The sequence below is a fragment of the Molossus molossus genome, unplaced genomic scaffold (genome assembly GCF_014108415.1).
Source record: "Molossus molossus isolate mMolMol1 unplaced genomic scaffold, mMolMol1.p scaffold_m16_p_22, whole genome shotgun sequence".
Classification (NCBI taxonomy): Eukaryota; Metazoa; Chordata; class Mammalia; order Chiroptera; family Molossidae; genus Molossus; species Molossus molossus.
Window position 1 is genome coordinate 30177739 of NW_023425358.1, and position 26905 is coordinate 30204643.

General features: G+C 35.6%; 1 protein-coding gene across 8 annotated transcripts in view; it reads left to right on the plus strand.

The window, feature by feature from the left end:
• Positions 1–26905, plus strand: part of MED13L (mediator complex subunit 13L) — a 284126-nt gene that overhangs the window by 150563 nt on the left and 106658 nt on the right. For 5 of the 8 annotated variants that reach the window (XM_036276858.1, XM_036276859.1, XM_036276860.1 and 2 more), the window contains exon 4: positions 8887–8970. In XM_036276858.1, coding sequence (XP_036132751.1) covers positions 8887–8970 — 84 coding nt within the window. Of the gene's footprint in view, positions 1–2589; positions 2695–7799; positions 7866–8886; positions 8971–23688; positions 23707–26905 lie in introns of those variants that run through there. The other 3 variants (XM_036276863.1, XM_036276864.1, XM_036276865.1) reach the window with 3 other exon arrangements.

The window sequence follows — 26905 nt, forward strand, 5'->3', positions numbered from 1 at the left end:
CTGTATCCTGCAAAGCTATCATTTAGAATTGATAGACATATAAAGAGTTTCCCCCCCCCAAAAAAAGGAGTTCATCACCGCCAAACCAGTATTATATGAAATATTGATGGGTCTTCTTGAAGAAGTTCTTCAGAAGATAAAAAAATATGAACAATAAAATGGCAATAAATACATATCTATCAACAATTGAATCTACAGAGAAGATTAGCAAACAGAACAGAAACAGACTCATAGATACAGATAACTTTTTATTGGTTGCCAGATGGGAGGAGAGTTGGGTTAAAAAGGGATTAGGAAGTACAAATTGGTTCATAGACTGATGAACCTCAAAGAGAAGGGGGGAAGTGGGGTGGAAGGAGAGAAACCAAATAACTTATATGCACATATGCATAACCAGTGGACATGGACAATTGTGTGGGGAAAGCAGGAAGGCTTTGAGATTGGGGAGGAGGGAGTCGGGGGTGGGGGGGAACATCTGTAATACATTCAACAACAAAGATAAGTTTAAAAAATAATAGTTTTAATATTTTTTAACGAATCAGTATATATATTTATATTTACATTTTCTCAGTTGTGATTTTTTAAATTAAATTTATTGAGGTGACATTGGTTAATAGGATCATACAGGTTTTTTTTTTAATTTTTATTTTTTATTTTTTTTTATGATCCTTACTCAAGGATGTTTTTCCATTTATTTTCAGATAGAGTGGGTGGGTGGGGGTTGAGAAACATCACTGTGAGAAAGACACGAGACACATTGATTGGTTGCCTCCTGCATGACCCTGACCAGGGCCAGGACCGAACCATAACTGAGGTATGTGCCCTTGACCGGAATCGAACCCAGACTCTTTGATCTGCAGGCCAAAGCTCTAATCGCTGAGCCAAACAGGCCAGGGAGGATCATACAGGTTTTAAGTGTACATTTGTATGACATGATCTGAATATTGCATTGTGTGTCCATCATCCAAAGTGAACCATTTTTGTCTTGGTTTGCATATTAAAAAGGTCATACAAGTGGTTTATTTCTGCTTTTTATTTTTTTAAGTATACGGATTTGTTTAATTAAAAGGGAATTCCATGAACAACCTTGAGAAGCTCCCACTTATAGCTAAGCAGGAGTCTCATAAATCAACCTTCCAAAACATTGTGGTTGCTAGTGTATACAGAGTCATGAATCACTACATTCGGTTTATCAAAAATAATTTCACTACAGAAATTAGAATAACATTGTGAACTTCACACACAATAAGAATTTCATTTTTTGCTATTGATTGGTGCTGAGATAATACTATATTGATGCTATGTAGAGTATTTTAAATTCTAGCATAATAAGACTTTCAACATTTTATCATTCATGTACTCATTTGTCCTATAACTCTCCAATATTTGCGTATTCTGTATTGTATTCTATGTCTAGCCAGTGTCACTTGCCATTAAAAAAACACCATGCTGCTTACTCAAGAGCATTTTTCATCAAGGTGTTACACAGAAGCTAACATATCTGGCTTTAGTTTGATATATACCCGTCATACATTTCTAGAAGACCATGTTTTTACTGCCTTCAGAGACAGGCGATGTTTTGGGTTTTGGTCCTGCCAATTTTCTAACTATATGATTTGAGAGAGTAACTCAAGCTCACTGAGCCCCTATTCTTTACTTGTACAATCTTAAGAATTCTTTTACTCAGCACAGTTCCTTTATTGTTATAAGAGCTCAATCAGTGGTTAACTGCTATTAATATCAGCTGATAGAAGTATTGATACCACTTTTTTCAGAGTTGGGCACAACATTAAAAGTCAGTCTATTTACCCAGGTAATTCTGGAATTCCATTCTATAATATCCTTTTTTTTTTGTTAATCCTCACCGGAGGACATTTTTCCATTTTTTGTTCAGGTAGAGTGGGAGGGAGAGAGAGGAACAGAGAGAGAGAGAGAAACACCGATGCGAGAGGAACACATCGAGTGGCTGCCACCCGCACAACCGACCAGGGCCGGGGACAAACTGCAACCGAGGTACGCGCCCCTAGCGGGAACCGAACCCGGGTCTCTCAGGACCGCAGGCCGACGCTCTAACCGCTGAGCCAAACTGGCCAGGGCCTATAATATCCTTTTTATGTGGTCATCTTTTCTTTCCTTGAATACTTCTGGTTATGTGAGCATAGCTTCACAAAGGAGGTCTTTACATCTTTAGAGAGGACTCATTGTTAGAAAGTCTTTCTTATGCTCAGGCAGAAATCTGTTTCCCTGTAACTTTCATTTCTTTATTTTAATTCCTTTCTTTGGTAGTCATGTATAATTTATGTAATTCTACTTCCATGTGGTTCTTACCCTACAACATTGACACCCCCTTCTCAGTATTTCTTAAGTTGGTCCCATTCTCTTCATTTTGGTTGCCACTGGTCTACATTTTAAGATACCATGTTTCATGAAGTATTGCAGTGGCCTCTTTCACCAATCAGGTTAGGCTCAGTTATGGTTCAGTAACTAAAGACATGAAAGAATTTCCTCTCTTGCAACAATCGAGGTTTATTTCTTGCTCATGCTGCTGTCCATTGTGAGTCCTTTACTGCAGCACTCTCTTTCCTGCAGGCAGGATCATGCTGACGAGGCAGCTCTGTCAGAGACTTGCTGGGCTGTTTGCAGAAGGCAGTGGTACAATTCGTAATAGCCCATTGAAGCCTCTGTTCAAAAGTGGTATATATCACTTCTGCTCACATTTTACTGGCCAAGATATTTACTACCAAAGTCAAATGGATGAGGAAGTAATATCCATTAGTGGGAGGTAACCAAGTCACATGGTCAAGCTTGATGTCAGTGGGTGAAGGAGGGATAGCACATATTTGGGGAAAGGATACAATCTACCATATCTGTCAGTTGAGGTCGTCTCCCTTCTAATAATCTATCCTCCAAACAGGTGCTGGTTATATTACTTAAACACAGATAGGTTTTGAACACATAATTATGGATATATTTATACATGTTTTTAAAAAAAACAGCCATATTGGCTTCTTTTGGTATTTTCTTCGTTTGTGATTTCTTAGAATTTCAAAATTTGAATATTTAGGCCTTCCAACTTTTATAATTTTAGATCATGCAGTCATGCTTATTTTTATTTCTTCTGAGACAGTATTTGCTTTCTATTTTCTTAATGATTGATTATGTCTTTTTTGGCAAAATGCCCAGAATGATAAAATATCATTAATTTGGTTTTTATTTATATAGAATCTCTGCTAATTTGACTTTGACTCTCCCTCCCTCCCTCCCTCCCTCCCTTTCTTGCTACCTTCCTCCCTAAGATTTTAGAATAAAACATAAGCTGATTTTGATGGAAAGGTATTTTTTCCCTCTAACATGCAAATCATTGCTTTGCATAAAATGGACCATTCATTACATGAGCCTTTAGAAGCTGTTTCACTCTGTCCTGTCCATACTTACTTAGGGAAACTTTAATCTGTGGGTGTTTGACATCTGTAAAACATAATGACTCTTCAGGATAGTCCACTGGTGCTGCTTTCCTAATGGATTGTCAGCATATTACCCCTCAGTAGTTTATAACACAGCTGTAAAATTGCCTTTGGCCCAGAGCCTCTTGGTTTGCCAAGAGTTGCTGTTTAGGGTGAAGATATTCATTTGGAAAAGTACAGTAAAGATAACATGAAAATTGGAATTATAATTATAACAATAGCATATTTGTAAATTACCACTTTTTAACATCCTGTGGTATTCTGATCCAATAGAGATGATTATCAGAGGGCAAATGAGCAATGTCCTTGGATATGGTGAGTCAAGGATTTCAAAATAATAAATATACAGGGGTGGGCAGAAGTAGGTTTACAGTTGCAATACAATAATTAATGAATAGTAATATAATAATAAACTCTGTGGTTCACATACAACTGTAAACTTACTTTTGTTCATCCCTTATTCACGAGAGCATAGTGGTAGGTATAGCCAGCCCTAGGTGAAGAAATGGTGATATAACATTATAACATTGAGAATCCTTGAATATAATGTGATAACAGGAACAAGACATGAGTGATCAGTAAAAACCCATTTTACTGAATTGTGACAGAGTGCAGTTCTCTAAAGGACAGTAGGAAAGTGAGTCTTTAGTCCTATGAAGTATATGCTTTGAAGGAAGAGACATAAGACATTATAGACACAGGTGAATGAAAGCATATGTCTAGTTGTAAATTAATATAGAGAAACATTTATTTACTTAATATTTTGGGGATAGGGAAAAATTAAGACTTTAAATTTTTTAAAAGTAAAAATTTTTTGTGGTTCTTTGGAATTGCATTAGGGTGGATGTTTCAGGTAGGCTAGGCCTACACAAGAGCCTAACCTTACAGAGATTTTGGAGAGGAGTAATAGGGTATGCTTGGCTAGAGGAGGCAGCATCCACTAGTGCCAGTAGGAACCCAAGGTAATGGAGTTCCTAATAGAAGGAATCAGTTGAAAAAGCTTTCTTCACCCCTTAAAGTATATGGGTTTTTGTTACCTGGTTGGGAATTGGGAGTACTGCAGTTTCTAGAAAGGAGACTTCTTTGCATATATGTTTGATATAGATTAGAGTGGTAAGGTAAAGACTTTGAAGCTGGTGAGGTTATTCTGTTACGAAGTTACATAAAATTTAGTCTACTTTAGCAGCTCTGGAACTGCTTGATAACACTAAAATACAGTTTGGTTGAGACTGTGGTAGAGGAACACTATGCTTGCACGTTTTAATCTATGAAAACTGTCATACCCATATAATTTGATAATTTCAGGGGCACAAAAGAAGCCTAAGTTAGTGGTGGCTCTCTTCCCAACCTCCTAACTGTCCCATCTGGGAAGTGGCTCGCTGAGTTAGGCCATGGTTGCTGCTGTGGCACCTATAATCTTATATATGTGGTCTGCCCATGGCTTTCGGATTAGAGATTGGGGCTTGCCAATTTTGGAGTCAAGTTGTTTATGTAGTCAATTATTTAGAGCCATGTGACATATCATACACACACACACACACGCACGCACGTATCCCCACTCACCCACCCACCCATCCCTTATATTTTCATTTGCCAGCAGCTATTTTTCTTTTTCTTGAAACTGATTTTTGGGAGGCAGTAGGGATCTGGAAATTATTTCTAAAGAGAAGTGCTTTTCTAGGACTGTTGTTTGAAGAACATTTTATAAATCTGGAGTCACATAGTGATCTTGCAAAATAATATTCTGCTACTTTTCAGAATTATCTTAATAGTAAAGTAATTTTGAAAATCTCAGTAATAATGACTGGGATTACTGCATGGACAACCAGGGTTAACTGATATATAGTCTTAGCACTATTTATGATGTTGATTTAAAGCAATTTTTTTTTAGCAGATGGAGTGTGTTTGCTAGGTTTACATATTTATTAAGTTAAATATAATTTTTTTCACTCAAAAAACAATAGATTGATAGGATATACACAAGGGAAATTATACTTCTGATATTCTTTAGTTATCTTTTATTTCTTTTAAAAAGCTTTACTGTATTCGCTCCAAGTATATTTAAAGCATATGGGCAGTAGTGCTAGTCTTTCAAAACATTTTTAACATCAGTGTGATTCCCCACACGTTGAATATCTACTATGATTTTTAGTCTGCAGTGAGAGTTGATGGGCTATAAAGAAGTGCAGTATATAGATCCCCCCCCCCCTTAAACAGTGAGTGTCTCACTAGCGAGAACACATAAACACAAGAAAGTGAAAATAGTAATATGAGGTTGTCCATGATTAGTGGTTACAAAAAGAAGAACGATATTACATAGTGAATAGGAAAATACTCTTTGGTGTATAACATTCATTTCTCAGATATTTCTCAGATATTTATTCATTTCTCAGAGCACCTACTAGTACAGAGCAAAACATAAAGCATATTACATAATAGGCACTTGAATATTGTTAGTGAATAAGATAGATACTATGTCTTTCCCCAAATTGCTTCTAGTTTCTTGGCAGAAAAGAGCCATAGAAATGAATTATTACAACTCAGGTGTGAAAGTGCTGATTTGTAGATGTTAGAGTACTGAGCAGGCTGATCTGGGACAGGAAAGATGAATAGAATTAAATTAGATGAGGAAGGGATAGAGTGGGACGGGAGAGGGATTCCAGGCCCAAAGGAGGTTTACTAGCGATTAATGGTGGTATTTAGTACATAAGTTCTTAATCTAGGATCTACTTCAGGGAGTTCACCAATTCTGTGGAATTGTATGTGATATTTTGCTCTTCCACGCATTTTTCAGGAGAAAGATTCTTTAATAACTTTCATTAGTTTTTTTTTTTTTTTGGTATGTGCTCCTAGCAGGAACCAAACCCAGGACTCTCTGGTCCACCGGCCGACGCTCCAACTGCTGAGCCAAACTGGCCAGGGCAGATTTTTTTAAACTCATAGAATCATGACTCCCAAATGATTGAGAACCAAAGGCTTACTACCTCAGTATACTATTGAGCTACGTAGTCCAAGTATCAATCAGATAGTAGAACTGTCTTCCTTTGCAAAGACACACTTACTTCTCTCTCATTTCTTTCCAAACCTCAAAAGACCAGGTTCTCTTAGGGTACCTGTGAGTCAGTCAGTCTCTCTCTCCCTCCCTCCCTCCCTCCCTCCCTCCCTCCCTCCCTCCCTCTCTTTTCCCTCTCTCTGTATAACAGAGAAAGAGAAACATTGATGTGAGAGAGAAACATCCTCACATTGATCAGTTGCCTCCCATACGTGCCCCAACTAGGGATCAAACCTGCACCAGGGGTATGTGCCCTCACTGGGAATCGAACCAGCAACCTTTTGGTGCATGGGGTGAAGCCCCATCAAACTGAGCAACCTGGTCAGGGCGGTAATGTCTAATGTTCAATGTGATTCTGTACCTGTTACATACCCTATTGCTTTCATTCTAAGCACTATTGATTTTAAGATATATCTTCAGTTTATAACAGCTTTTGGAGCATAAAGAAACATTAAATAGACCCATCAATTACAAGATGCATCTGGGTTTTAAAAATGAAATAATTGAGGAAATGTGGCAGCATGAAAGTCAGTATATGTTACTAGTTCAATGTTCTGACTGATCAGATATACCTGGGCTTAATCCCAGCTCTGATGTCAGTTAGCTGTGTGACCTTGTCTGGGTGACATTCTCACTGTGCCTCAGCTTCTTTATGTATAAAAATTTACATTGCAACATTTATCTCATATAATTATTTCAATAATTAAATGATATACTGGACCTGGTAATCAAATATTGTCTAGTGGTAGTAGTAGTGATTGTAGTAGTAGTTATTGGTAGTATTATTGGAGGAAGGAACCTGGTATCAAACACTAGAGTTTTTCATTGAAAATACCTGTGTATGTAGTCTAGCTTAAAAAATATATACAGTTAAGTCTCTTAGTGAATAAATTGTGGAGATAATACTTATTCAATTTTGCTTCTTGAGTACTTTCATTTTATTGGGTATTCCATATTTCCTATCCTAACCTTAAGGGAGTCACATAGTCTTTAACCCTAGAAAGCAAGTTAATTTATAATCTTAGGAAAACAGATTGCATTACTTTCAAAATGAATTATTTCACTGTGAGCAAGGAAGATTGTTGTAGAAGTTCATTTTCAAAATAAAACCAGTTGAAACCAGTGAATTTTTCAGGCAGTGGTGCTCCAAATTGGCTCTGCCTATTGGGAGATACATTGTGGCCAACAGAATCTATTGGCCACTTACTAAACCTATCTAACCTGTCATGAATTGGGTGAATTCTTGAATTGTTTCCATCTCCTTGATGGTGTGGAAATTACAGAGGCACAAGCCACATGCAGAATTGCCTGAATCTTGGATAAAGAATTGCTACACAGCTCTTTTACTGGTAGGTAGAACTTTGTATAGAAGAATTACATTAAGCTTTCTGGCAGATTTTCTGGTAAAATCTGATATATCTCAGAATAATATTAGAGATTACTGTACTTCATCAATTTGAAAATGTATATTTTCTCCCACAATTTTATATTTTTAAAATCAGGGATACTTCTTACAAATGATGACATTTCATAATTGGCTAGATGGCAGTTATGACATAGTTGTCATTTGCCTGCATGAGAGTGAACTTGGTTAAGGCTGTCTATATTGTTGTCACTTTAATCTAATTGTGTGCATTTTTGGTTGAGTTCAATTACCATTTAACATGTCTTCAGAAAGATTTCCCTGTGATTTGACATTGAAACACAATGTATTCAAAATGTCATGGACATAGAAGCAGGACACAACTTAGTTATGAGGACAGCAAATATTTGTTATTGAAGAAATGACTGTAGTTCTTTGTCTTCTTGAAAAGCCATCACCAAGTGCTTTACCATTCCTACAAAGGAAAATACCTAAAGTAGAATAGGCTCTGCAATGTTTTGTTTTGTTTTTTAACTGAGATCCTTGCTAAGGATTGTCTATCATATGCTAAGCAAGAAGTAGTGTACATTAAAACTTGTAAAATGGGCATCAGTGACTTGAAAGAATATCTCTGAGGTGCTCTTGAGAAATACTGCTCACATTCCCAGCATTCCTGATGACACACAAGAATTGAAGTAATGCAGAAATGTGATTGGATTTTAAGTAATTCAGAAGTGCAAGACGTTTCAGGAATACATCTACCAATTAAGTTTGCTTAATATTTTTATGTGGGCAAGAATAATACATAATAAAAACCTGTGTTTTAAGGCAGAAAGCTCTTTTAGTATATATATATAACGTAAAACTCTTAAGTGATAAGGAAACATTTTGACAGTTTAATTGCTGATGTTTCTATTTCCACTGGTGTGTGTCATTTGTGATTATCGATGCAATGACTTCCTAATTTGTTATTGAAATTGTAAAAGTAATTCTTTATGTAATTATAGGTGCCTGATGGATAAGAACTTTGTTAGGATTGGGAAATGGTTTGTCCGACCCTATGAAAAGGATGAAAAGCCAGTCAACAAAAGGTAAGTGTTTACTGTACTCTTGGTTTTGTTGTTGTTGTTTTCTTTGCCTGACCACAACTATCTTTGGGGAAGAGGTAGGTGGAGGAAGCAGCTTATTTATTTATTTTCTAATAATGTTAATTGTTTAGATGTACTACAGTAGATTTCTGAATCACATTTTATTAAATACCATATTTCAAAATTTTTGTGGAATATTAAAGATTGGACTAGAAAGATGATTATCAGTATTGCCTATGTGTAAACTCCTTATTACTTACTATTTAGAATTGAAACATTTTATTTTTTTATTGTTATTTTCTATCCTTACAGTATTATATGTCATAACCTTAAAATCAGTCAAGTGAATTCAAATGGTGACAATATTTATAGGATTAATGCCCCATAAAAGTCAGTCAACACATCCTTGATAATTGTCAAACTAGGACTATGAATTACTTCTAAACAGTGCTAAACTTTTAAACATCAAAGACAGTCCTTGATATTAAACAAGCATGGAGGTTTAGATTAATCAAACCAGAATCAAAAAAGAAAACCCTCAATATCAAATACCTCACTTTCCTCTGAACACAGCATAGACTTAATTGGAATCATAAGTTGATAGTGATTGTTTCATTTCCGAAAAGCAGGGTATGCAATCTTTATGCTATTTTTTTTTTTGAAACTATCCATGAATTTGCCATAAGCTAAGGGTCACAGCTCCTGGCTGTAGGTAAGAGCTCTTGAAGCCTTTAATGGTAGCTCTAAGGTTAGCTCTTTTGGGTAGTTTGCCAAAATTTTGGCTGTCAACTCTTGCTTATTTGGAACCTTTACTTTCTTAATTTCTGTGTACCCACCAGAGATTCAATTAGCAGTCTTCTCTGCAACCTTTATGCCTCAAAGTTTTGATGAAGTGGTTGTGGAATCTCCTCATTAACCAAACCTAATTTATGAAAATTTGGGTTTCTTTTTTCAAATCAGATAATGGCAGACCCCCCCCCCCCCCCCAATCACCATGAGCTTCCTTAAAATATTTTTTCTTCTTTAGTGCATTTAAAATCTTTTAGTATTTATTTAAGAAGTGTGTTTAAATATAATGTAGTAGGTGTTGTGTATATCAAAGTTTATCTGGAAAGGACAATGATGCTTTTAGAAAGGTGCCAGTATGTCTGATGTGTAAAAGTGTGATTCTGTTTATAGATGTTCTGATTGATGAAGAGGAATTTTTTCTTTCATTGACTTTGATTTGGTCTGACTAATGCATATGTTCCAAGGACATAATTAGGTTTCGCATTTCCCCTCAACTTTCTAAATGGTTAAAGTTGTGGCTTTTAATGTTGATGAATCTGAATGGTTAAATATGGAATTGCTGTAGCACAAGGATCTTTATACCATTCTTAGTATGGCTCTCCATGCTTAGTGTTCATCATTACAACTGCTCACTGATGGGTTAACTGAGCTGATCCTAAATGTGTGATGATGTGACAGGAATTTGAGGGATGAAGAGGAAATGTAGATATAAAATAATGATAGAAGGAGGAGCAATTCGTATTTTAATAGTAAAAAGTAATGTTTAAAAATCAAATGTAGTAATCAGTTTATTTTATATACAGTTTATATACCTTCACATTTAATTTAGATCCCAAAAGTCTCCCTAACTTTAGCCAACCCAATGTAAATAATTCTGAGCAATGTGATGGAATTATTTTTAGGTCGTATAGTCATGATTGAATCTGGAACTTTTTTTTGTAGTGTAGAAATGTTAATTATATTTTTATTTAGGTAATATTGTTGAATAACAGTACATAAATTTTAGGCATACATTAGAATTCGATACCTGTTTACTTTATTGTATGGTCACCACCAAAAGTCTACTTTCCATCTGTTACCATATGTTTGACCCCTTTACTCATTTTGCCCTCCTCCACTCCCCTAAATGTTAATAATTTTGAAAAAATATTTTAAACACATTAACAGTTAGAAAAATTTAAACCAACGATTGCATTTGAACTGTTGGCATTTGCTATAATAAAACTTTATTAAGTGTAATGACTTTTTCCACTTATATCTGCTGAGTAGTAATAGAGCGTCTTGATGGATGTTGAAAGAGGATCTCAGTGGTTAAGTCAGTTTGGATGGACAGAGTGGCACTGTGGAGAAGGGCATTTAGAATTATAAGATTTGGGATCAGTACCATTCGTTACAAATTATTTGCCTTCGGAAAATGTGTTAAGTTTTTCCTGAGCTGGACTTTTGTTATTTTGTTATTATTGAATAGCAGTTATTATCTTAGAGGATTATAATGAGAATTAAATGAGATGATTTATGTTGCTAGTTTATAATTAAGTTGAGAAAAAGCAAAAAAAAATTTTCTTTAAGTTTAATTGTTTTTTCTGTTTACTATTTTTTGTACATATCAGTTTAGTGACCAGTGGAAAGGAAAATTTGCTGCCCAGTACTAAACAGATTGTATTCACAAGTTACTATTTTTAGAAATGGTCTTTTTTGATGCCATTAGATACAAATAAAAGAGGATATATTTTAAAGAATAGTATTCTATGTATAAACTATAATATACTAGCATATATTTACTTTTGTTCAATAGGTTAAAAGTATGATGGACCACATGGAATATATATATATATATTTTTTTGTCCACATGGAATATTTTATGTAGCTAGAATAATTCTAATAGTGGGAACAAATGAATATATTGATGAATAGGTTTCACCTGTTGGGTTAATAGCATATAATTTTTTGGGCTATAATTTCTCTCTATATTAATAGCAAAGCTAAATCATTTGCTGGTGGACTTTAGAGTTCTCAGTGTTTGATATGAGATGATGCTCAGGATAATTTTAGGAAAATTATTTTACACACACACACACACACACACTAAATTTGACCAGGCAGGTCCAAGAAGATAAAGTAAATTTATTCATGTATGTATTTTTTCTCTATAGTGATTTGTTTGGTTATTCATATCCTTGAGAATATATTAAGTAGGAAGGAAAACTTTGGCTTTGTCCTAAACAGTTATGGCAATAATATCAAATATAAAAAAATTATGGTTGTCCTAGCCAGTTTGGCACAGCGGTTAGAGCGTTGGCCCATGGACCAAAGAGTTTCTGGGTTGGATTCCAGTCAAGGGCACGTACCTCCGTAGTGGTTTGGTCCCCACCCTGGTTGGGGTTGTGTGGGAGGCAACCAGTTGATGTGTCCCTCTCATGTCGATGTTTCTCTCTCTCCCTGTCTCTTCCTCTCTCTCCCTCCCTCCTACTCTATCTGAAGATGAGTAGAAAGATATCCTTGGGTGAGGATTTAAAAAAATATATGTTTCTGTCCTGGCCAGTTTGGCTCAGCGGTTAGAGCGTTGGCCTGTGGTCCGGAGAGACCCGGGTTCGATTCCCGCTAAGGGCACGTACTTCGGTTGCAGTTTGTCCCCGGCCCTGGTTGGTCGTGCCGGTGGCAGCCACTCTATGTGTCACCTCACGTCGATGTTTCTCTCTCTCTCTCTCTCTCTTCCTCTCTCTCCCTCCCACTCTATCTGTACAAAAAAATGGAAAAATATCCTCGGGTGAGGATAAAAAATATATATATATATATATATATATATATATATATATATATGTTTCTAAAGTATGTTGAACTTGAAAAATCCTTGAAATACATGCTTAAAAACAAACCAGTGATTTAGAAATAAATTTTTCCAATCATGGAGTGTCTTTCTTTTAGAGGTATTCATTTTCTAATTTATTCCAGTTCCAGCCCACATTTGATTACTGCAGAATTTTTCAGTCTATACACTTTTAGTCTTTGAATGCCATTTTTAGCAAAATAATTGATTCCCCCCAATAACAGCTTGCACCATTGAGTCTTTCTAGGTATCAGGTGTACAATAGTTGGGTTAATACAAATATTGCTCAACACTAATAACCAACTTGCTAGTGCATTTTTAAAATTAATTAGCTGTCTCTTCTTCATGGGAAAACCTGCCCTGCTCTTGGTTGCCTCCAAGTTGCCTCATATACTTTCAAATATTCTAATTACCCTTGTATGTCTTCCACACACGTGTACACACACAATTGGAATTGTATTATTTTGACTGCTTTTGTGTTATTTTATGTAGTATTTTCTCGCTCTTAAGCCTAAGGTTCTTTTTTATGTTCTTACACTACCTAATGTACGTATTCAAGAAATGCTCTGTCTTTTTGCTTTTAAGAGCAAAAAGTGATTTTTGAGCAACAAGATAAAATATGTTGGTGTAGGAAAATTTTCATGTTTAAGCACTTTAAAACTTCTCTTTCCTTTTTTCCCTCACCCTCTCCTTTCTCTTCATTGCTCACTTTTCTTCTCATCCTTCTTTTTTCTGTGTTCTCCTTGTTATAGCCCATTCATGTGTGTTTTATTCCAGAGGTGCAAAGATGACAGGCAGGGAAAGGGTAAGCAGAGTTGTAAACAGATACTTACAGTGGGAAAGGTAGAGGGAATCATCTCCCAGTTTTTAGGAGAATGTCACTAGTGATCATTTTTTTCTATTTTACTCATAAATTTACTTGGCACAGGTGGGGCTTTTTTTTTTTTTGCCACTGCTCTGTTAACAAAAGCTAGCCGATGGGCAGTCCATAAAATAATATTAATGGAACAATTTGGATTTATCTAATCATGCGTTATAGTTTTATAGCTTCTTTTTATCCATAGGTGTATAAGATATGTAGTCATTTTCTGCTAGTTTATCTGATGGAAGATATATCAAAAGTGCTATGTATTTTGTCACTTGAATATACTTGAGAATTGTGTGAAAAGTGAGAAGAGAGTCTTAGCATCAACATTTACAGGACGGGTAGAAAAGAGGAATATATAAAGGAGGCTAAGAAAGGTCAATGAGAGATGAGAACCAGGAGAATTGGTGTCACCAAAACCAGAGTTTTTATTAAAGTTTCAAGATTAATCAGTTCTGTCTGCCATGGAGGTCATATAAAATCCATACTAAGAAGACTAGTAGATTAGACAGCTATATAGACATGGTGAACACAACAAGCAGTTTCAGTGGATTGGTGAATTTCAGATGGTAGTTGAGTTTTCAGTGGGAGTGAAAATGAAGACACAATGTAGAGTTTTTGCTATATTTATTACAAATAGCTGCAAAATGAAAACTGTTGCATCTTGGAAGGGAGGAGACAAACATTTAAAAGAGCCTATGATAAAACTAAATGATACTGTCTGTAGTTTTTAAGTGTGTTTTATATACCAGTCACTCTGCTTTGTATTTGGACAAACATGCATAGAAGAGAATGTTAAATTGAAAGACCGGTTCAGCCAGAGGTGATCGATAGTTAAACAACTGCTTTCCATGTAGTTTTGTAACTTTTTTCTTTCTAATTTTTTTTTCTTAACCAGAAAGAGGTTATCACCATTATATTTTATATTTTATTTGTTCTGTTAGTGGTCTAAAAAGTATACAATAAAAACTTACATTCCTCAGTATCAGTATTTTTTTATATTTTAAAATAAAATGTTTTAAGGATATATTGTGTTTTCAAAAAGGATTTTAAACACCTTACAGTAAGAGGTATACCTTGTTTTTTAAATCTACTACAGAGGTTGGGTGAGTGTCATTGTATTTCCTTCAAGAAGACTAAAACTAAGCTGGAAACAAAGCTCTCTTTGTTCACTAGACCTTATATCCAGAAGCATGAATAATCCCCCGTTAACTATTTATTAGACCTTGTGGGACTTATGGAATCACTCTAGATTTTTTTTTTTGCATTTATTTTTTCCCTAAAAGGTCTTATATTTTGTTTTTCTGTGTGTGTGTGTGTGTGTGTGTGTGTGTGTGTGTGTGTGTGTGTACACGCATTAAAATGTGTATGTATCTTTCCTTCTTTCTTGTTCTACCACCAGGAGCATATTGTCTTTGTTTTTGTTTTTTTAAATCCTCACCCAAAGATATTTTTCCATTGATTTTCAGATAGAGTAGGAAGAGGGGAGAGAGGGAGAGAGAGAGAGAGAAACATTGATGTACATGACCTTGAACAGAATCGAACTCGAGACTCTTCAGTCCATGGGCCAGTGCTCCAACTGCTGAGCCAAACTGGCCAGGGCATATTTGGTTTCATTGTAGGCAGAAAATACCTCCTTTATTTACCAATCCAAGGGATTTGATATCACTCTCCTAAAGGGTATGGAAGGCTAAAGAACATGTCTGGAGAGAGGGATTATGTTAACTTCAAAAATTAAATAAATTTCACTTTGCTGTATGCCTGAAACTCATATTGTACGTCAGCTGTAATTGAAAAATAAAAAAAATTTTTTTTTGGTTTGGTACATGCCCCTAGCAGGAACCAAACCCAGGACTCTCTGGTCCACAGGCCAATGCTCCAACCGCTGAGCCAAACTGACCAGGGCAAGAAATAAAATTTTTATGTAAGTCATCTATAAAACAAAATATAGAGTTATTTCATTAAAATAAAAACATTCTTTTTGTCATTCTTATCTTAAAAGATGATTCTTTAAAATATTATGTTTTATCAGTTTTACCTGAGTTTTTTCTCAGTATTATTATTTTGATTGGTTTGTTCAAGTTTTACGGTTGAGCAGTTGGACTCTTTATGATGGTAATTTTAGTTAAAATATTTTCTAGTAGAAAGCATACACTACCCTGTGGGGCTTTGTTCCCCATTGTTGGCCTATGAATTGCAATTCTTGTGAGTATAAATAGCCTCAACACATTCTGAGATCTTAGCATGCCTCATAGGAAGAAGGAGGCCTTTCTAATGTTCCCTCTAGGCAGTTAATATCGTTGGACAATATTGGAAGGATTATGATGTACTACTGAAAGTGACCAGTATCATTTACAGAGTGTTATCTGGTATTGAGAATGTAAGAAAACAAAGAATCGTCTAGTATGTATAATTGAAGACAATTGGCTAAAGTATTTTTCTGTGAGCTGACATTAAAAATAAAAGATTGTGTTGAAGGTAAGTTTCAATGAAAGAGAAAATTGCACTATTAGTTGAAGTATTGTGAGTTTTGTTACAGTGGTCTTAAAGTATTATTATCAATTTCGCTTGGCCAGTGTTGCTCAGTGGTTGAGCGTCGACCCATGCACCAGGATGTCGCCAGTTCAATTCCAGGTCAGGGCACATGCCCAGGTTGTGGGCCTGATCCCCAGTGGGGGGCATGCAGGAGGCAGCCAATTGATGTTCTCTCTCATTCATGTTTCTAGCTCTCTCTCCCTCTCCCTTCCTCTCTCTCTCAAATGAATAAAGAAAAAAATTTTTTAAATAAAGTATTATTATCAGTTTCAGTGTGGCATGCCTCCTCCCCGCCTTTGTTTCTTATTTTTAATGTCAAAATGTAGAAATTAAGCTTTATATTAAATTATGGTTCACATCTCTGAAATAAATAACTTTCTTCTGCTAATGGCTTGTTGAACCCTTGAATAAGTAATATTTCTAGGCCTTAATGTCTCTACTGAAAAGAAATGTCACACTCAACTAGAGTTTCTAAGGGACAAAACAAGACATGTGGTATCCCTTAAAAATTCAGGATGTGAAAATAGAAAAATGGGATTACATGTTTTTACTCTTCAACTTTATCTCTGGAGCCTTTCTTTTACCCAATCTCTAAAAATTTAGGACACATAAATTTGGAACACACAATTATGGTCAGGTATTAAATTGAATATTTATTGTCTTACGTTATTCCTTGATCATTTTAATCATGTTTTGTGATTTCAACAAGGTAAGTTAATAAAGGATGCTATAGGCAAGGCCTCCCTCCCCCACTCCCTCATCCCTTAGAAGCACACGGTGCTAAACACACCAAGTGAAAACTCAATAAAATACTTGTTTGTACATTTCAAACCAGAAAATTTTTCATTTGAGGGATAGCACTTGTACATTTAATCATGGCTCAGTGTTTGTTCTATAGCTGCGATAGGGCAAAGAATTCTGTATTTGTTCTTTATTTTCTGTAAACTAAGCTTTCCAAATTTCAGAGCTCTTTTAATTCTTCTGAGTACATCATGGAGAAGCCTTCAGTTGGGACATTGGCAGCTTGTATTTCTGATCTCTTTTAAGGAATAATGCAATATATCCTGTAACTCCTTGAAAAAATCATGTATTTTCAGAAACAGCTGAAGTTACTGAGGAGCCAGCCAACATGGAGCTGCGGCTAGGGTGACACTAGGTAGGATAAGGCAGATGAGCAGATAGAAGGATTTAGGGTTGTAAATCTTGCATTCAGGAATTAGAACTTTTTGTACATGTCACTTTTTCAGGAAAGTGATGCAATACACGTTATTATAAGGATTACTGTTAAGCCAGAATCTACCACTCAACAGACTGCTGCTTTGGAAATGAATGACAGAAGTTTAGGGCTTTATTCTTACTCCTATTCTAGTCATGCTCTTTGTGTACATAGTCTACTTGCTATATCCTATGTTTCTGTTCTGTGTTTTTTTCTAAACCGAATAGGAATAATATTAATATAGGTAATAATAATTATGTCCACTTTATATAGGCTGTTTTGAAGATTAAATGAGATAATTCGTGTAATGGATAAATGGATGACTAGACAAACAAATCATTTAAAGCCTGTTCCACAAATTTCTTTCTAGGTTGTCATGACACTCTATACTATTCAGTATATTATGAATGAAACTGATCAACTTTTCAAAATTAAGTGATAATGCAGGAAGAGCATTGTGAATAGTTTTATTTTTTCTCCTTCAGATCATTTGATATTGTATATATATTAAAATACTATATTTTATATAAACTATTTATTAATAGCTGATACACAAAATTCATCCATTTTTATACCAGGTATTTTCATAAGTTTGATTTTGGTCTCCAATACATATGTTATGAAGAGGTTTCTTTGATGTAAGATTCAGTACAAGTGTGGTAGTCTAAGTTTGCTATTTCACATGTAAAGGAGAGTTCTAAGTAGTATTAGACGAAGTATCTGTAGTAGTAAGATGAGGTAGCTACTCTGGGTAATAAAAGACGGCATAGGTGACAGTGACCCAGCATTCACATTTGTCAGATGAAAAATGGAAGCTGCTTACAGACCACCAACACTTCCAGAATTTTCTTTTAGCTTCATAAACACATTTATTGCTCTAGAGCTTGAAGCAAGAATGATCTAGATAAGACTGTTTGACATTGAATGAAAAATAATAGTAAAAATAAGTGGAAGGTTGAAGGTAAAATACATTGTCATCTATATTTTTGTTTTACTGACATTAAAAGTTGCTAATTGGCCCTGGCCGGTTTGGCTCAGCGGTTAGAGCATCGGCCTGCGGTCCTGAGAGACCCGGGTTCGGTTCCCGCTAAGGGCACGTACCTCGGTTGCAGTTTGTCCCCGGCCCTGGTCGGTTGTGTGGGTGGCAGCCACTCGATGTGTCCCTTTCATATCGATGTTTCTCTCTCTCTCTCTGTTCCTCTCTCTCCCTCTCACTCTACCTGAACAAAAAATGGAAAAATGTCCTCGGGTGAGGATAAAAAAAAAAAAAAAAAAAGTTGCTAATTGTTTAGATGTGTCCATTTATTCTTTTGTCCTTAGTTTAATAAAAAATACTAAAATGGCCTGGCCAGTGTGGCTCAGTGGTTGAGCATCGACCCATGCACCAAGAGGTTGCCTGCCAGTTCGATTCCTGGTCAGGGCACATGCCCAGGTTGTGGGCTAAATCCCCAGTGAGGGGCATGCAGGAGGCGGCCTGTTGATGTTCTGTCTCATCCATGTTTCTATCTCTCTCTCCCTCTCCCTTCCTCTGTCTCTAAAATCAATAAAGAAAAAAAAAAAAAAAAGCAAAACAACTAAGATGTTTTCTTGGAAGGAATTTAATTTAATACTGTTCATTTACTTTTTAAAGCTTTCATTCTGCTTTTTTTGAAGAGTGTGTTCATGAATCATCCCAAATATTAAAAAAAAAACCTAGAGCATACTTTTCTGATTACAAAGGATTGATATATTTATTAGAAATTGGTAAATGCTTAAAACCACATAGAATTATGAGATGGTATAATTTGATCCTAACACATAGATATGTCCTTTATTTGAACACAAGAGTGTATATGACGTCTCTCTTTATCCTTTATGTATTCCTGTCCATCTATCCCTCCATAGTGCTTGATAATGAGTTAGTGAAATCTTTAAAATTTAGCTTTTTGAAATAACGTTATTCCTAGATACACTGGAAAAGAACAACTTCAATGTAAGTATAATTTACGAAAAGGTAAAATTGGGACTCTGATGCAAATATAAAATGAACAAATGCTAAACATTTTAATCTACTCATTAATTAGTGAAGGAACAGGTGAGATGTTGAAACCAGGTCAGAGAACATTTTATAGAAAATTAGTAAGTGTTAATATACCTACAATGTAGGTAGTATCTGTTTGAACAAATGCACATAGATTGAAAGAATAAAATTTATTTTATTATTTAAATTGATTTTAGAGAGGGGGAGGGAGAGAGGGAGAAAGAAACATCAATGTGAGAGAAAAACATCAATTGGCTGCCTCCCGCACTTGCTCTGACTGGGGATCGAACCCACAACCTGGGTATGTGCCCTGACTGGGAATCAAACCTGCCACCTTTTGGTGTATGGAGCACACCTCTCCAACTAACTAAGCCACACCAGTCAAAGCAGATTTATTTTATTCTTAAATAACCACAGTTGCTTATTATTAGGACATATATGCCTGTTGGGCACTGTACAACTTCTCAAACCTTGGAATCAGATTGGACACCTCTGCTCTTTATTTCCTATCCATATTGATTTTACTCTATGTTGTAGTCACCACTGAAAATCTGGTTTCACAAAGATTTGTCTTTATTGCAGGTAATGTAGTACAGTTTAATGTTGAAACTGGTACTACTTTGAGCTGGTAGTTTGCGTAGTCTCTGACAAATGTTGGTTTGTTTACCCCCCCCACCCCCCGAATAAAAACATCCCACCATACCCCTGTGCATTTGCTGTAGTGTTCTGGGGTGGTGTGGTCACCGTGGGTAATGGAGGCAGTAGTAATCCGTGGATGGGCATTTCCCCTGTATGGTACTGAAAGGAAAAGTTGTCTTTCTTATTGCAAAGATTTGAGTAAAAAGTTTTTACAAGTACTCCAGAGAGCTTCTAATTAGCTTAATTAGCTTAAAATTAAATTTCTCTCCTTCAACAGCCTGCTGGATGGTGGTGGTGTTATTGATGTCCTGGTAGACTTTCTCTACTCTGTGTTTATCCAAACCCTGCCAGGTTCTGATAGGCCAGTTAATCATGCCATTCTAATGTATTAGAGCTGTAGTATAGCGGATTCTCAAACTTTTTGGTCACAAAACACCTATAAACACTATTGAGAACTCAAGGGAGCTTTTATTTAAGTGGGTTAAACTTGTCAATATTTACTCCTAAGAATTAAAACAGAGAAAACTAAAAATATAACAACAATAAATGCATTTTATGTTAACACAGCCCATTTTTAACTAAAATAACAATTCTCTAAAAGAAAAAAGTACTGTCTAGCCAGTGTGGCTCAGTGGATTGAGTGTGTTCCCATGGACTGAGAGGTCCAGGTTTGATTCCTGGTGAGAGCACATGCCTGGGTTGTGGGCTCGATCCCCAGTAGGGGGCGTGCAGGAGGCAGCAGATGGATGTTTCTCTCTTGCATTGATGTTTCTATCTTTCCCTTTCTCTCTCTCTAAAAAATCAATAAAAGTATATTTTAAAAAAAAGAAAAAACATTTAGTCTGAAGAGTAACAGTTTTCTCTAATCTCTTTAATGTCTCAAGGGAGAACAGCTATATCTCATATTTGCTTCTGCATGTAGTCTGTTGTGACATCACACATCACGTAGCCTCTGGAACACTCCACTGTGCACTTGGGGAAAATTAGATGAAAAAGATAAATAATTTCTTCATGTTATTCTGAAAATAGTTTTGACCTGCCTGCGCTGAGTGGACCTTTTCATTCTTAATGCTTACAAAAAATTTAAACATAGATGTGGTCCGTCTGCATTCTGCTCTTTGGCAAGGGGAAATAAACTTTTGTGAAGTGCCAGAGAATGAATATTTTCAGCTTTGCAGGGTATATGGCCTCTGTCAAAACTAGTGAAGTCTGACATTCTACTGTGAAAGCAGCCATAGACAATATGCAAGTAAATGGGCATAGCTTGTCCCAATAAAACTTTACAAAAAAAATGTGTGACAGGCTGGTATTGGCCCTGGCCTCTGCCTTTAAGAGAAAAATTGCTGTTCTGATAGATTAAATGATTAGCTGAGGGTCAACTCAACTAGCAGGTGGAGGATTCAATTCCATGTGTTTCTAGTTTAACAATCACTATCCTTCTCATGTTTTCATGCTGTCTTTACTAAAAAAGTTAATGATAACAAATTTAATATAGAAGTCATGATTGATTATAGATCACTTTTTAAGATAAAAATGTATCTAAGTATAAAATTGTAAAGGGGCTAGCATATAGAACCACCTTAGTTACCCAAGAAATGGTTAGATGAGTGTAAGTCTTTATCATAATGAATCATATGCACAGTGGAACATTTTAATTCTTAATTCACTAAAATGCACATATCTAAAAATATTTTCAACAGACAAGCTCTTTAAGTAATTATTTTATTCTATTTAAATATTTAATATTCTATTAAATATTAATAGATAATATTATCTATTAAATACATGTATTAGTATACCATTTAAATAGCACAAAGTGGTATGGGTGAAAAAGTACGTTTCTTCCCCATTCACTGCCCAATCAGCCAATTTTTTAGTGTTAAATTCTGTTACCAGTTTCTTTTTATCTTTTCAGAGATTAGTTTCTGTGAATATACACAAATAAGCATGTGTATATATATCTCTCTTTTTATTTTTTGTTAATCCTCACCCAAGGATATTTTTCCATTGATATTTAGATAGCGTGGAAGGGAGCGAGGGAGGAAGAGAGAGAAACATTGATTGGCTGCCTCCCCAGGCTGCCTTGACCTGGGCTAGGGATTGAGTCTGCAACCCAGGTATGTGCCCTTGACCCTTCAGTCCACAGGCTGATGCTCTAACTGCTGAGCCAAACTGGTCAGGGCTATATTTCTCTTTTTTGTACAGATTGTGTATCTATATTAAATGATATACATACTCTGCCCATTGTTCCATTGCTTTATTTTACTTAATAGATAGTGATGATATGTTGAAGATCAATCCAAGTATATGCACATAAGACTGTTAATGGTATGGAAGCAAAAACATGCTTTATATTGACTCTGAATATTTGTTCTGTCAGACATACTAATTTTAGAATTTATTTGTTTTGTTATTTATATTTCATGACTCTTTTCTAACAGTTTTTTTTTTTTTTTTTTTTTAATGATCCTGCTTTGGTATTTGATGCACATGAGTAAAATAACTTGACAAAGTTCTGCCTAATAATTTAGTATTATTAGGAAGCTAAGATAAATACACTTAAAGCAATAAATAATGAACACTGAAGGTGAAAATTGGGAGACCTTGGTGTGGGTTCTAGTGAAATTTAATGGGTTTTGACAATCTAAGGTTTGAATGGCTTGAGTTAGAATCATGGCGAGGAAAACGGCATAACAAAGACACATCACCATGGTGTCTCAAGGAAAGATTTGGCTGAGTAGAGAGGAAAGTGCATGCTTAGCAGCAGTGGAAGAGAAGAGATAATGTCTAACAGGGTTACTTCTTGAGTGATCCAGAGAGGTATAAAGAAAATTTTTTTTTTTATCTTTTTCTCTCTGCCAAGGGCCAAGATATTAAAAGATGATGAATTGCTTTGCAGGATTTGTATATGACTGAAGTCATGTGCTTAAGAATCACCTAGACTGTCTAGAATAGATCTTCATTTGTGGCGGAGAGCTTCTGTGAGTGGACTTTGCTGCTAGGCATTATACTGCTATATGCCACAATGACAGATTATTGAGGTTTTGCTTAGGTACTTTTGGTGAATGAATGTGGGCAAAGAATATGTTCTTTGGGAATCCATGTAACATCAATATAGCAAGTTTAAAACCATGATAAAGTTCTAAAGTCACAATGCTTAGATGAATTGTGATAGTTCATGAGGATAGAGACTTACTTTGTTATAGTAATGACTAACAAATTAGAAGAGTTGCTTGTTAGAATTTAAGAATTGCAAAATTCCAGAGCCACAGATAAGCATTGTCTTGAGAGTTAAAGATTATTTTTAAAGAGCTTAAAAAAAGAAAAAAAAAAAAATCAGAATATTCAAACCTGCTTTTGAGCACCCAGTCCAAACTTACCACTAAATTATGGCTACATGTATAACTTTTCCCTTTTGCTTTTCAGTCCTTGTTTCTGTAGATTTTATTAGCATACATGGGGCTGTTTTTAGTGCCTTTTGTATTGTCTTATTTGTTCTCTTGTCAAGTATTTTAGTGTTTACTGTCTATAGGTTCCTATCTCTCATTAATGTATTTAAAGCTGGAGTATATCTTACATTATTGCACTTAAGAAGCACCTAAACCCTATTATAGCATTAACCAGAATTTACAGTGCTCGCTGATGCTGCTATAGCCTCTCTCGCCTCTCTGTATGTGTTTAATCAGTTGGCATCTACTTCAAACTTGAAGGGAAGGCACCAGCAGAAAGGCAGCCCTGCTTCCCGGAGCCCACAGTACAGGAAAAATCGAAATGGTGGAGTGAAAAGCAACCAACTTAGAGATATTCAGCAACACAACTTCAAGTTGGAAGGAAGGGAGCTAATATTTGTAAGTTAAGACTAACATTTGTTGAGATACTGTGCCAACTGCTTTACATAAATTATTTCTAGTCTTCGCTACATACCAGGAGCTTTGTGTTATTTTCTTTGGTTTTACAGATGAGAAAATGGAGACCTAGAGAGTTTCATTAACACAGTTAGAAAGTGCTAGAACTATGACTGTATTTTCTAGAGGGGCAGGACCTTTATGCATACTGCTTGTTAGTCATGTTCTATCTTGTTATTCCTCACAGCAGCCCTGTGAAATTAGTGGTAGGAGTAGTGATAGTCCTGATTTTAGTGAAAGGAATTGAAATGCAGAGAGATAAGTAAGTTACCCTGGGTCACACTGCTACAAAGGGCAGAGCTAGATTAATCTGCTTCCAAGGCTCAGCAAGCAAATAGTAAGTACTGTCTTCCTCCCAAAAATGAAAAAGTTAGAGAAGGGTAAAATCTAGACACTTAATGTTAAGTGTGAAATAAAGAACAAATAAATAAAAAACAGAATGATTCACTCTTTAGCTTCTGGGTTAAAAAGTCTAACTGCAAACAATGGAAAAAACTATTTGTGGAGACCAGACTCAAAAGGAGATTCCTAATCATGCTCTTCTTTTGTGGACCTTGCTTGCATAAGTAGGGTATTTAAATACATATTTAGAAGGAAGAAAGAGGTTTCTATCCTTGCACATTCTCTCAATTAATAGGCAGTGGTCCTGGCACTTGCCCTAAGGGGCTAGCTGGAAGCTGCTCTGTTCAAGATTCCCTGGAGGTAGTCACATGGTTTGCATCTTCCTCTAGAGCCATCAGTGGTGTAGTCAAGCATCTCAGATCAGTTTGAATCTGTGGGGTAAAGGAATAAAGATCAGGGGTAGAGAGGTGAGGTTTTCTGTCTGCCTCTTGTAGGTGTACCTAAAAAAAATCAGTGACTGTTTGGTGCTTATAGGTAAATTAAAAGACATACTTTATTTGTGGCATTTATCTAAACTTAGAATTATGGAGGAAAAAAACATGTTGTTTTCCACTCTTTTATTCATTTTATTCTGTAAATAAATAAGGAATTTAGGTGTAAGGAAAAGGGCATTATTTTAAAGCTCAAAAATTGGTAATACCTTATTAAATGCTTAAGAAGACTTTAAGTTTTAATATTTAACAATATATTCAAGAGATGTGAAATGGGAGAAAACGACACTAGAGACTTACATATCAATAATAAATTATGAGAAAATTGCTTTGATAGCCACATGACCCTGTTATTGGTTACTTAAAGCTGGGAAGAAAAATATAGTAGCAAACTTTACTTTTCTCTGATATAAGATGAATGTTAAGCTACAAAGAATAATTTTAGGCATTCAGATCCATCATTAGGGAGATCAATAATTGAGTTAGTATTTAGAGACAATGTATATGACCCATCAATCAATTAAGAAGCAGAATACTATATTCTAACCCCAGCAGAGCTGTAATTTATGTGATTGAGAATAATTTTTTGTTACTTAATTACTTTACTGGCATATGTTTGGAAAGCATTCTAATAAAACATTCAGGTCAAGATTATATATATATATGTAATTTATTTTTCTCAGTAGTAGATTTGGGGTTTTCACTAAGTTTATTTTTTATCTCTCCTCTCTTTTTCTTCAGTAAATAAAATATTTGCAAAACTTGGATAGTTTGGTTTTGGGCTTTAAATTATTTTCATTATAGGGAATGAATTTGCACTCTCTTTTATTTAGTTTCTGCTATTCTTTCAATGTTTGATGTATGCACTGAATGACTAAATGAGAGAAAAGTAACCTAAGACCAGTTTATATACAATTGAGTCCAGTGGGATGGTGACATAGTGAGCAGTCTCACTCTTGTTTTCATAAGAAAGCTAGAATGTTATAACTCAGATATGCTTCCCAAGGTCTCAGAGCTAGACAGAATCACCCTAGAAATCTTTTCTATTTCATTGTACTTTCTGCTATATTATATTGCCTTCCATGATTTAAATCCTTGTCAGTTTTTTTAATTGGGGTTTTTAAAACAATTATACATGCCCATGAAAAAATTAGGTCATTTAGAAGGCAACAGAAATACCCCTGTCTACCTCTGTTGCTCCCCCTTGACCCACTCACACGAGATGTTCATTATGGATAGTCTCTTATGTATTCTTTCAGAAATTTTATTCAGAAGATTTTAATATTATGTCTGTGCATGAATAATTTTGCTTTAATCTACCATAAAATTAAGGCAAAGTAAACACTTTTCATTTTAGTCCAATTTCCTAGTGTCCAAGTGTGAACTTTCAAACTACTCAATGCTACTTTATTTTTTAAATGTATTTAATTGATTTTAGAGAGAGGGAGGGAGAAGAAGAAGAAGGAGAAAGAGAGAAACATCACTCGACTGCCTCCTGTATGTGCCCCAACCAGGCTTTGAACCCGCAACCTGGGTATGTGCCCTGACCAGGAATTAAATCGAACCTGTGACCCTTTGGTGTACGGGAGGATACTCCAACCAACTGAGCCACACTGGCCAGGGCTCTGCTACTTTTTAACAAAGAAGTCTGCTTTATTATGTTACCGGAGTTGGAAAGACCTGTGAAGTAAGAACAATCTCTTAGCTTTTTTTTCTTTATTGATAATTTTAGAGAGAGAGGAAGGAAGAGAGGGAGAGAGAGAGAGAAACATCGATGAGAAAGAACATGGATTGGCCACCTCCTGCATGCCTCTCACTGGGGATCGGGCTCACAACCTGGGCATGTGTCCTGACCGGGAATCAAACCAGCGTCCTCTTGGTGCATGGGTCAACACTCAACCACTGAGCCACACCAGCCGGGTGACCCTTAGCTTTTTAAATAAGAGGTTAAGTGATTAGCATAGTGCTTCAAAGTATTTAATTCCACTAAGTGGTTCTAAGGTTCAGATTCTGCTCTTATTTGTAATCCATACAGCTTTTCAGTTCATTTTATAGACTCAAAATTGAACTGTAGATCATAAACAGGAATATTTCATGTATGTATTAAAGGAATCTCTTTACAAAATCTAATCCATGAGCTAATACTCAGAACATAGCAGATACTTGAATATTTGGATTGCAGTAATTTAAACTAATTCCTTACTACAGTTCATCAAGAAAATAAGGGGGTTGGACTAGGTCATTTCAAAGGATCTTTTCATGACAAATGTCTATGATTTTATTTTCATTCTGCCCTCAGGGAATCAAGC